Raw genomic sequence first — 13,597 nt, 5'->3', positions numbered from 1 at the left:
TTCCATGATGAACATACCTGCAAAACTTCTCCATTAAATACTTGCAAACGGTATGCAGCAGTACATTTATAAGGCTTAGGGCATACTGTGGAATTGAAGGCAGAAAGTATGTAAGAACTGGAAGGTAGCATGAAGGGCTACAAAATAGTGTTCACTAGATTTGGTGCAAGTATTAACTTGTAGCAACTGTAGTTTCCTACAGGAAGCCCAGGATTATTAACTTGTAGAAACTGTAATTTTACAGGACTCCCACACAAGACTGGACCCAGCAACAGTAAGTCAAGTAAGGTGAAGGGGCTCACAAGGCTCTACCCTTTACTTCTTAACTATTGATTATTAATAGATTCTGGAGGAGAGGGAATCACTGTCTTTAGGTATGAAGCCACTGCTGATCCCACAAAGTGCCAACAAATAGCTCCAAACTCATGGTACCAGACCACCTTGGTTAATCTCAGTGGGTCACAAACAAACTGAATAGTCATGAATGTGGGGGAAAGCCTTGTGGGGGAAGAATGTTGAAACGTATCATGCAAGCTGTACACACACAAAAATAAATAAAATAAATTTTATTTTTAATTCTTAAATTTATTGTTTCTGCTTGCATGTATGTGAACGCATGGCAGACATACAATGCCTTTGGAGGCCAGAAGAAGGCATCTGAGCAACTGAAACTAGTATTATAGATGGTTGTGTGCCACCATGTGGGTGCTGGGAACCAAACATGGGTCCTCTGCAAGAACAGCCAATTGATTAGAAGCAGAGAAATAAGGGAAAAGTGCTTTATCACTGAAAGTTCAGAAATGATGTGAACAGTATGCCAGAGTGTTTTTCACTGGGTCAAAACACCTGCTGAAATAACTTTGAAGGATGAACTTACTTTGCCTCATGGTTTCAGAGACTTTGGTCCACAGTGTGCATTCTAGACCCTTGGAGAGCTATCATGACAGTGGGAGCATGTGACAGAGGCCTACTCCCTGGTGGTTGATAGAAATCAGAGAGGAACAAGGACCTGGTGCCTAGATCTGACCTCGGAAGGCTTTCCTCTAGGGGCCTGCTTCCTCCATGTGGATCTCCCCTCCTAAAACTCCCCAAATAGCATTACAACTGAGAACCAAGCCTTTATTTCACTTAATATGCAATTCCTAACCAAAGAAATAATTGAGGCCTCAGAGTAGCATCAATAGGATAAATATGTATTTATTCTATGAGTTGGCAACCCACCCCTGGATGAAGGAAAACTTGTGCTCAGACAAAAATCTGTGTGATTATCTTCATTAGCTTGAATTATCAGATAGTTCTACCTACAAAAAAAATTAATAGGCAACTGTCTAGATGATACTCTGGTGATTTATTTCCATTTATATATTATTATAAGGACTAGAGATTGAAGTTGGGGCCATGTGCATACTAAACACATATTTTACCCCTGAAATACACCCTCAGTTACTCTTGCATTATTGATATAACCAAAATCACATCCAGTTGTGATTAACACTTTACATATGAAAATGTAGGTTATCTACTCTGGGTATTTGTTTTTCTAGATGCAATTACTCAAAATGTGTGGACTTCTGTATGTTACATTTTTATGATCATGTGGGCCTAAAACATTAAATCTTGTATGAAGTTTGGGTGACAGATGCAGGAGGATTGTCTCAACTTTCAGGCCAACCTGACCTACACAATGTGTCCCAGGCCAGCTCTGACTACCTAGCATGACTATTGGAAAACAAACAAAAAATTCAAATGTTGAAAACTTCTTTGGGCACATTGGAAAGCTCTAGTTTCAGTTTAAATAACTTAATAGATGCCCCTGTAAATGTTTGTACTGTAAACCACATTTTCAATCTGTACTTTTGCATATTGTAGGCAGGAAGGTAAATGTGAATTAATGACAGATGCACTGTTTGGAAAGATGCCAATTATATAATAATTTTAACAGCATCTATTATAAATACACTTTCAAATGTTCATATCAACCTCAATAAGAATCTAGAAGTATTGTTCTATAAAAGAATATGGGAGTTGAAATAGGTTAACTTAAGTAATGGTTATAGGACAACTGAAGTGGAATGGTGAATGTTCACCTTGACATTGATTCCGATGTACATTTGAGTTTGTGTTGTGACAGGATATTATATACAATATTGTATATTTCTATGAAACTTATTCTTTAAGAACATAACTTTTAGTTATTTCCACATTGTATGTAGAGATTGTTATATGACATATACAGGATGCATAAGAGGGGATTTTTGTTTGCTCATATCTATAATCTTCACATTTCTTTCTAGGTTTTTATTATAAACCTGCTTTGTAACCCTGAATAGAAGCATTTGTCGTGTCACCATGTTCATTGTTCTGAACTGTTTATATCTCAGCAGGAATAATGACATGAATAATTTGGCTGTTGAGATGTGAAATCAGAATGAACACTTGTCAAGTACTTTTTTTTAGCAAAATTAAATGTTACTAATTTAAAGTAGGTCAGAATCATGTTTTTCTGCATATTTATTTATTCTATGATTTAAATTTAGATCATTTGATATACATTTTTACAATTGACTCATTTCTGGATCATTAAACACCATCAGCAAGTAATACTTATTAAGCTTTTGCTGATATATCGAGAACGACTGCTTTGCAGAGGTGGGGAAAGAGCACATACTTCTCCCTTTAAAAATGTAACTCTTCAGCCAAGAAACACTTTTATGTGTCTAGTGAACTCAACTATAGCATTTCTACACCTCTGCCATCCATTTACCTCACTTCTTTCTGCCTCTTCTCTTTCTAAAAATCTATATGAAATCTTAAAGGCACTTTTGAATCATTAGCAGACACATTAAGGGGCAGATTTATTTCACATTAAATTTTTATGATAGACTTTAGATCAACTACTTTCAGATTTTTTCACTGTGAGGAGGATGTGGAAATAGATGAAGGAAATATATGGGTAAGTTTTGTCAACTGATCGCCGAATGGGACGGGCATAAGATGGAAACAAGAAAGCCGACTAGGAATATGAAATAGCTTGTAAAGTACCAGAGTGTGATACTGAAAGCTCTTTCCACTCAGTTCTTTTAAGGGTTTGGTTAACAAAATGCATATTATTCTAGTTAATGCTTTTGTTGTGAAATCTGTTTTCTCCTGAAGCAGATTAATGCATCTTTTGTAACTCATTTGGGGGAGGGTCACCAGATGGTATACAAAGAACAGAAATTTAGTGACACTGACTCAGTTTTGCTTGTTTTTGGCTTTGAAATTCAGTAAAGGAGATTGAGTGTAGCATCTAAATGTAGCTATCCTCTGTCTCCTTAGTTGTGTGTCCTGTCTCTGTTAAGAAGGAGCAGACTTTTTCTAGTTAATTCAAGGAAATTAAAGTTATTTATAGTTTCCTCCTTTAGTCTCAGAGAAAAGTAGAGAATATTTCTTCAATTGATTATTTGAATATGTAATGTGTCTACAATAAAATAAATTCATAATGTGCTGTTACTTTTTTACTGTTAAAACAAAGGTAATTTCACATGTTAATATGACATATACACTCATTTATTTATTATACCTTTGTTTCCAAAAGATATACTCTTATTTTGAATATTTATTCTCTAAAAAATAAAAGTTATAAATTTTTTTTGCTACTCTTTGCACATCAAATCAAGATCTCGATCATAAAAAGTAAAAAAGAAGTTGACCTTTGGTTGACAAGTTTATGGCAATCTCAACTGTGAACGTTTTAACTCTGTGTCCCTATTTTCATTTATGTAAACATCCCTTGACATTTTGTAGATGACTGTGAAACTTGAATTATGTATAAACATAACTCATTGTCTGAAACTCTTTCTAGGTAAACAGGATTACAAAAAAACCAAACCCATTTTACGAGCAACCAAATTAAAAGCAGAAGCAAAGAAAACAGCAATAGGAATAAAGGTAGACATCTATTTGATAATGTTGTAATTTGATATCTGTTGGTTATTTCATACAATAATGTTGTAATTTGATACCTGTTGGTTATTTCATACAAGCATGTTGTAATTTGATACCTGTTGGTTATTTCATACAAGCATGTTGCATAACTGTTGACTTTTGAATGTTTTATGATAGTTCAAAATCTAAATAAAATGCAGGAATTGAAGGTTTTTGTAAAGAATTTACTTAATGGAAAACATCCTTCCTATTTTGAAATATTGAGGAATCTTAAATAAGACATAGTTATAGTTAAATTCTATAGCATATGTAGTACATAGAACATATATGTTTATATATATACATACATACATATAATGTAGTTTATATTGCTAAAAGAACCAGTTATATTTGAAGTAATTTTTCTAGTCATTGAAATATTGATCAAACATTTTAGTCATGTATGTAGACTTAATCAAGATTCTTTGATTTTTTGTTAAATTTTACCATACAGTTCTTTACATTATTGTTGCAAAGCTATATATAGATCAGTGCTGCTTGTAATATTCGTGTCTCAATTGTGGCTCATACTCACTCTATGATGAGATTCCAATGACATTCTCAACTTGTTCTTTTAGCAAGCCAATGTTTATCTGCTTACAAGGGATAAATGCGTCTGAAAATGATATTATATTAATCCGATGTGCTAGTACAACAAAATCTAACAAAATTACATTTACAATATTACTCATGTCAATTTTTACCAAGTATTTAGAATGGAATAAACTAAGTAGAAAAATTAGTTTTGTATTCCTGCTACCAAATGTGTGAAGTACAAATGCCTAATACATACATTTTATATAAACATTAAACTGTTAAAAGATTTGGGTTCTCATCTGACAGATAAAACAATCATTTTTTCTAAGTCATAGATTATAACAAATACTGAGGTATTCCCAGCAAGCTGTCACAGCTGCTGTACTGCAGAGGGTAGATTTGGTTGTCCTCCAAATCTCACCATTATGATCATGAAACATGCCTTCTTTCTGGCTCTGATTGCTGACTGTGATCAAGCCTTGTTGCATGATGTGCTGTGTTTCCACAACACAGTCTCCTCTGTTAGTGTTGTATAGCAGATTTTAATGAAAAAACATAATGATTTCCTTTTTGTTTAAAAGAGAAATGATTCATCTTATGATTTTTTTTTGTAATTTCACAGGCAATTGAATTCATCTTTAAAAGATATTTCAGTGATATGAGTTTTGTAAAAACAATACTTAGCTTTTATTTTGTATTTAGTGATGCAGTGATTGACTCTTACAGTAAAAACATTTTATCATTGTCCTCCAAGGGAATATTTAATATTTAATTTTTCACAACACAGTACTTTTTTAAGAAAAAATAGCAGACCAACAAAATCTACTTCTGGCCAAGTTTAATGAGTTAAGATTTGGGATGTAGGGCTGGAGAGATGGCTCAGCGGTTAAGAACACTGTTCTTCCAGAAGACTCGGGTTCGAATCCCAGCACCCACATGAAAGCTAACAACTGTCCGTAACTCCAGTTCCAGGGATCCGACAGCCTCTTCTGTCCTCTGCGGGCATTGCATAACATGGGTGCACTTACCTACATGCAGGCAATACACGTATACACAAAAAATAAAATAAATAAAATATTTTTTAAAAATCATGCTTAAAAATATGGGGCTGGAGAGATGGCTCAGTGGTTAAGAGCACTGACTGCTCTTGCAGAGGACCTGGGTTCGATTCCCAGCACCTACATGGCGGCTACAAATTGTCCTTAACTCCAGTTCTAGGGGAATCTGAAGCCCTTTTCTGACTCTGGGGCATTACATGATGGGCTGTAGTACAGCTGCTTATTTATTTACCACCCTTTCATACAAACCCCTTATTTAACTTGCTCTTCTACTGTTGCTTTTCCTTTTGTTTGAAGGAATAAATGCCATGATTACCAGATAAAGTCTAGTGCAGTTTTCTTAATATTTTTCAAAAACAATAAATACTTAATTTTTCTTATTTTTAATTTACAATATAAAGTATGTACAGGTGAGTGTCTAATATCAGAGCATAGCTCCTTTTTAATAAGCTAACATATCATTTTGATTGTAAACTTTGGAAAACAAGGACTTCAAATGTTATTTCGTTTGCTTGGTAATGTATGTGCAAAGCCCATTACGAAGATGTGAAACTTTTTAGAATTAGAACCATGAAGGTGTTTTACATTTCAAATCCAACATACTAATTAGTTTGCCCTGTCAAACTTTGATTGCCTTGTCATTTTGGCATAGGATTTTAAATAACGAAGTTTCCTTCAACAATTGCCTTTTAACGCCTTTTAATTTCCCTAGTGAGTGATTTTATCCATATTGATAATGTCAGAGAAGCAACTAAGGACTAATGAACATCAAGCATGTTTGACTCTTCTCCAGTTGCTACAGAATGACCATAATATTGCATTATGCTATCACTTACTATTTGTGAATGAAACAGAGTTATACTCTTCAAACAAATTAAATCTGCAAAAATATGAACAGGTGCATGGAACAGAAAAATAATACCAATATCAACAAGTGAAATCTCACCAAAAGTCCTGGGATCACATCTCTTTTGACCTCACTGTTACCATAGTCTGGCTAGATCTAAAAGTTATTCTTGTAATTGGAGAATGTATCATTCACCTCATAGTTGTTGTTGACAGAGCTAAATAGTGCAGAGAAAATGGAGAGTGCTGAATTTTCTACATCTAAGTCACTTGTGACTATTAAATGGCAGAGAAAATACAGTTATAAGCCATTTCTCATTTGTACAAATGAGACATCCCTCGAATGTTTGTCAGTGGGCTTGCATTATTTCATCAATTCCATGTAGCTGTTATATTGCAAAATGCTCTCAAATTTGCTGTGGAGATAGTATTATATCCATAATAATGTTATCAAATTATAAAAGCATATTTTAATATGCTTTCTACAAAGGTGATATAAATATTACCAGATCCATTTTTATTTAGAAATCAATATAAGTAATTACAGTATTATAGTAATTTCTTTACAATAATATATGTAAAGAAAGATGAGTAAGACATGATTGTCTTGAAAAAAACATATACAAGCAATCACGACCATATTTAATTACCATATTAAACCAGCAGCACTGAGGTTAGAGATAAGAAGAATTATAAAATAAGGCATTTATCCTTAAAGACTTCTGTGGTTTTGCAAATGTATATTCCTTAATAGAAAATGTTTTGTGGGAACAATTAATGATTTCAGCATAAGATAAAAATATACCATGTTAAATACAATTAATTTATAATTGAAGAACTATTATTATTTCTTGTGCTTTATAAGTGTGAACAAAGTGTCATAATTTATGTATAATAACACAGTGAATACCACCGAAAAATCTTCCATAGCCAGCTTTGCTATTTGGTTGCTTATGGGTTAGAAGATTAATTTTCCTGGATTACAATATCACTAAAATTCTTTTGGAATGCAAATACTTGTGTTTCCTAGCATTTAGAAGAAAGTGAATTTGTTAATTTATTTTAAAAGTTTATTAGGAAAACATAATTATAACAAAAGAACAGGGATAGAAAATTTAGTTTCATTACATAAATAAAATATTCAGTGTCAACCAGATCCTGCCAACATCCATTTGAGTTGAACAGCTTGAAGTGTTATGTTTGTTCTTTTTGGCATTTCTTGTTTAAATCTAAAAAATGCCAACTCTCAACAAGGGAATGATAATGCTTACAGGTGTCTAAGCTGTGGATACAACCACCAGCATCCTGAAAGCTTTATTTCCAGACTTGATCATGGCCTGACACGTCTAAACATTCAGCCTCCACATGTTTGCCTGTTTGAAAAAAAAAAAAAAAGTAGAGGCTTTTTAAAGAAAAGTATTTATAACATCTTCACCCAGTGCCTCAGACACCTGCAAGCTGCACCTGACCAGACATCACGGAACATCAAGGGCTTTTTCAATATCTACTCTCTACTTCCTACCCTTAAAATTCATCCTCATGCCTCTGAATACTCTGCAAGTGTACAGTGAAGGTAATAACAAGTTGTCTTAAGAACAATGCCTGGAAAAGCACTAATTACAGTTGATGATCAGTAAGATGAGAAACATGGTCTCTAATTGAGAATAAGAATGTTTCTGTCTTGAGATTAGGTGAGTGGTGACTGCTGCAGATCGGTTTTGTTGTCCACTGTACAAAACAGATGGAGTTTGCAGTTGTGTGTCGCTTGTTTATTACATCCTCTTAGAATTAGTAGCTGTGTAACCAGATGGGTCTGGGACACAGCTGTGAATATAAGAAAATAAATGAAACCTGTCTGATGCTGCCATGCCCTTTTGAGATGCCAAAGTGTTCCAACTGTAACAAAGAAAGATTCACTTTCACCTGATGTCACATTGATGTATTCGATTTTAAAAAGCAAGCCCCACAACAATTGTTGACACAGGTTTTCAGCCTGCATTTAATATTGATATTTATTTTCATAGTTTGGATATCTAAATAAATTTAATTATGAAACTGAAAATATGTACATAATCTCTTTATAGTTTCAACATTTAGCTAATTTGTTGATTATGAATCAAATTCACTTTAATGTTTTTTGAAGTTTATTAGGTGACAAATGTTGAATTATGTTTCATATTCTTACAAAATATGAAATATATTCATCTGAATGCAAATGCATTGCTTCCCCATGACACAGTGCCAGGTGAGGGTTATGATACACAGGTGTAAATCAGAAGGGACAGTTAGAGTTTAGGATCCTGAACTGGACTTTTTTTTTCTGATTAGTGAAACAACTTATTAGTATTGAGAAAGTTACTTTGGCACACACACATACTTTTTTGAAGGAAAATATGGCTTTTATCATATAATCTAAATTTTAGCCATTATTTTAATATTTTTATCAATGTAAACAATGTCAAATTACCAGATAGAATATACAATACCATGCTTCAGAGATGTAATAAATTGTATTATATTATGATTCATGAGTTGATTATTGAGTTTTATTCCCCCATTATACAAGTTACAGAATTTAGAATTTTTAAAACTTAGAGTTTGACACACAACTGCAACCCAAGAACTCAGGAGGTTAAGCCAGGAGATGCTGGGGCTCAATGCCAGGCTCATTTGCATCACAAGTCCAGCTTGGGTTACATGAGACCCTGTCTTAAACAAATAAAAACAAAACCAACAGAAAAAAACCCTAAAAATTAAAAATGAAAAAAACTTAGAGTTTGAATACAGTTCTATTTTATACGATATATTTATAGAAACTAATTATCATAGTCATTTCTTCCTAATAATTTTTTTTAAAATCTTTGGTTAAATTCTATCACAAGCATATTTAAAAAGCCATTACACACACTCAATTAGATATCATATAGCCTGTATAAACACAAAATACATTGCTTGCACACAAAGTTTTTTATATCAAAATTGTGAAAATATGTTAAGACAACAGATTTAAATTTTACCAGCAGAAAAAAATTGACAAAAAGTCATAGCAGAAATGCCTCAGTCACTTAAGTACTTGACAGCACAATAGAAATTGTCATGTGAAGTTATTAATTATTACTGGGCTGAAGTGTTTGCATTCCCCCATGTGGAGTAATACTGTTAAATCTGATGTAACTGCCCTCTCCGTCATTTCCACTGTTCTGTCTTCCCCAGGAAGTCGGCCTTGTCCTCGCAGCCATCTTGGCTCTCCTACTGGCTTTCTACACATTCTTCTACCTCAGACTGTCCACGAATATTGACTCTGATCTGGATCCAGATGAAGATTAGCTGAGCAGCAATCAATAAATGGAAGGGAAATAATTTTTGCAAGAGCATCCTTTTGGACAAATACCTTGTAAAATACTGACACTAGATCACTTTGAATATTTTCTTCTAGTACTGTCAGTTTACAGAAATATCTTTTTACATAGTTGCGTAGGATGTCAAGAAGATGTGACCTAGCAATCTAGAATAGTGAATGCTCCTTGATGCTTTCATAAATTTTTCTGCTATGACAGGCACCCTATACATGATCCATTTATATAAAGTGAATAACAGATCCTAAATTTTTCACATCTCTTCCCAACTTGGATATATAACTCCATCAGTTACAAATCACTGTCTATTTTTATTCTGTGTGTATTGTACATGAAAGTATGTATCATCATTTGCAGAAGCATACTCAAAATCATATTCAGAACCTAAGAAGAAATGGAACGTCATGGGAAATTTTTATTTCACAAAGAAGCACGCTTTCTTTCTAGATATATTTTACATCATTAGGGAAACTATCTGCACATACATCTACAGTAATCTTCTTCCTTCCTCACCAACTGTTAGTGCACATGTGCTCTGTCAGAAATGGCACCTGGATGACAGAAGCTCAGAGTCACATATGTCTCTAAAATAGAGTTCCTTTCCTCTTGGGCTGCCTGAACTGGTGTAAATAGAAAGTTCAGTTGATCCTGATTTTAATTAACTTATTACTCTATTAATATAAAGTTGGAATTCTATTTTAATTACGTCTTTCTGGCTGGCTGCAGTATCAGTTTGCCCCTCTTGTTAAGGAGCGATGTAACAATCTGTCATTTAATTGTGCAGGGTTTTTCACACCACAGTATTAGCAGAACTGCTCCCTACTCAGAATCATTTATTGGGTTGTCTCCTAAATCTGGACATTATACACTTGTTTTAAACATTCCATTTTGGCTTCCAAAGGTTATTATCAATCTATGGAGAAAAATACATAATGGAATACATGTCTCATATTATTTTCATATGTACTTTCCTGTAAAATTTTTCAATATATTTTGAATTTGTTATAGCATGGCTATTCAATATTTTTGTTGGCAATCCAAATTTTAATAAAATTGTGAAACACATGAGTACATAAAGCTTAGAAAATTGGTAAATATCCAGCCATGGAATAGTTGTTGACTACTATCTGCTATAAAGATGTATAGAAAATGGTTATTTTGAAATACGTGCACAGTGTTCATGGTTTATACATTGTATTTATAAAAGGTAAGTATAATACAGAAGCTGCTTCCAGGTGTGCCAAGAGACAAAAGCTTTAATAAATACTCTAGAAGCAGCTATGACTTTATAAGCAGTTTCTGAAAGAACAGATATTCTTTGATACTTTTGTAAAAAGTTGAGTGTCAGTGTAACATTATGTTTTGTAGAATTTTTAAGTAGCATAATTTATTTCATCAGTGTAAAGCAGCCAAAGGTTCCAATATCCTCACATTATTTTGCCAAACATCTAAGGGCAAAATTTAGCCAGTGTTATTTGCTGGATTCTTCCCATCGAACTCACAAACTCAAGAGACAGAACAAGAGTTCTTATATATTCACCACAGAGGACAAATCCAAGTGGCATTTTTAGGAAAGGTTGCAGCATTTTATGCCATGTGGTATGTCTGTTCGCGAAGTGGGAGGCAAGGGAATATCCAAGCTGGCATTTTGGATTTGATGGGCCTTTTACTTTCCTGAGTGACGTGCCACATGTCAAGAAATACTGCTTTCTTCCAGTCCCACCACATTTACGTGAACAATTTTCATTTAGTTATTTCCCTCTCATATGGTGTTAAAAAGAGCCACATTCAATAAAGATTAGTTCTGGTTTTCTGCAGTAATTTAAATGGGAGGATACCTATCCAAATAAGATGTTAGCATAGTTTACAGTGTTTAAAGTAGATTATTATACTATGGAAATGTTTGACAAGTGATTATTCTGAGAAAAACTTGAACATTCTGTTTTACTCATGAGTTGTTCTTTTGGGGGAAAAATTTTCTATAGCAATAAATATTAGTTTAAATGTAGCATAATTGTAAACACGTTTCATTGCCTAACTTTATCAATATCCTGAGTTCTTTTGTATAACTGATTGATTTATGATGACACAAAGAACCATAAGTCATTGGCTAAAAGCTTGGATCTCAGTAAATAGCAGGTAAAGTAAAACAATATATGTTTATACAACATTGTTTTGTAAAATGCAGATTTTATGAACTCACAGTAACTGGGAAGAGGCCAATGCCCCGAACAGAAATCCCAGATTGAAAGCCTGGCTTCGATCTTTGAAGACAGAGAGGTGCTATCTTCCTGCTCTTTCAGGGGATTGTACTGTTGAATGTTTAGTGGATTTTGACATAAATATGGGATTGGTATCAGGTAAAAAATATATCCCCTATAATAATTTAATGTTCAGAGTAATTAAGAACAAACCTGAAAAAAACATAATGACGTTTAAGAATTCTAGAATCTCTTTGTTAGCACACAGTGTGAAGTAAAATTCCAACAAAAGTAAGAAATTTAGAATAAAACCTGTGGAATATATGCAAATGAAGTACAAAGAGTTCTTATATTTCATACAAGTTTAGATTAAAATCATTTAAATAGATGTGAGGAGGAATATTAAAAAAGCATAATATTGCCTAATATTTCTAAACAAAAATCCTATCTTAGTGCAAATATAGGATTGATGGCTGTTCTGAGGATACAAATATATCAAGAGTTTCCCTCTCAAATTCCTCATAAAGACAGATGATGTACTCTTGCCCCAACCAGCGACAGATCCTGAGAGTGTGTGCTTTCTCATTTATGTCATTTTAGTTGTGTAATACCCTGTGCAGAAATTTAAATGCATGTAAAATTGAAGTCAATGTATGTTAGTCCTGTCAGAGGCTGGTTCAACTTTTTGTATCATAGATTACTGAAAATTATTTGAATCTAATAAATTTAGATATAGTATTAAACAACTTAGCATTTAGCATTTATGGTTGTCTGATGTGTTAGATGATAGTATACATAATGAATTCCTTTCAGACTAAGACAACTAGTACTAAAGTTCCTATGAACTAGAAACATCTGGCTTTTTTAGGAAATCAATAATATTTATTTTTAAGAACACTCTCAGTATTTAACCTCAACTTATGCATTCATTTGAAATGAAAATAAAAAGTTTTTTTTTACAATGCTTACTTGAATAATAAAACATTCTATTTCCTAGGAGTGAACTGTACTTTAGCTAATCTTCATAAGTAAATGTTTAGAAATTAAACTATTTCTACTTTAATGTACTTCATCTGTGCTGGATTGCTGAGCCCAAGACTACCAAACCTAATTCTTCATTTTCTCTTTAGCAACAGTGACACTTCTTTACACTTACCTGAGGCTTCTCTCAGGAATTTTCTACTTCTTTCTTATCAGCACTGCCTTCTTGTATTAGAAGTGCTCCACTATAGCCTGGATAGAATGATGCTTGATACATTTTGTTCCACTGACACTATGTCTAGAGTCACTACAACCCAGAGTAAAAAGAAAAATGTAGCAGATGAATTCAAAACTGAAGAAACATTCTTACTATTTCCTTCAGGTCCTGCCTACATAGGTAAGTACAGAGGGGAGTTGGAGAGTTATGTGAAGAATGATAACCATGTGGAAATATTCATAGAAGATGAGTAATTCATTTGAAACAATTGAACTGCAGCCCTATTCTGCAGCGTCCTTTCTTGTTATACAATTCTCTTTTAACCCTAGCAACAGATATGAGATGCTTATTTCAAGAAAAACAAGATATTTTACATGCCAGAAGACTTTTTGATGACAGTACCCCCTCCTATTTTTCATTTTTTTAAACAACAAC

At 33.4% G+C, this 13,597-nt stretch overlaps 1 protein-coding gene across 4 annotated transcripts in view; it reads left to right on the top strand.

The window, feature by feature from the left end:
• The window catches only part of Triqk (triple QxxK/R motif containing), an 83,669-nt gene extending 71,898 nt beyond the window's left edge, over positions 1-11,771 (top strand). For all 4 annotated transcript variants that reach the window (XM_008847819.3, XM_008847818.3, XM_008847817.3 and 1 more), the window contains exons 3-4: positions 3,845-3,930; positions 9,621-11,771. In XM_008847819.3, coding sequence (XP_008846041.1) covers positions 3,845-3,930; positions 9,621-9,734 — 200 coding nt within the window. In that variant the 3' untranslated portion in view covers positions 9,735-11,771. The remainder of the gene's footprint in view (positions 1-3,844; positions 3,931-9,620) is intronic.
• The last annotated feature ends 1,826 nt before the right edge of the window (positions 11,772-13,597 follow it).

This window comes from Nannospalax galili, unplaced genomic scaffold (genome assembly GCF_000622305.1).
Source record: "Nannospalax galili isolate Female #2095 unplaced genomic scaffold, S.galili_v1.0 scaffold183, whole genome shotgun sequence".
In the NCBI taxonomy this organism is placed as follows: Eukaryota; Metazoa; Chordata; class Mammalia; order Rodentia; family Spalacidae; genus Nannospalax; species Nannospalax galili.
This window is presented reverse-complemented; position numbering and strand designations above follow the sequence as displayed.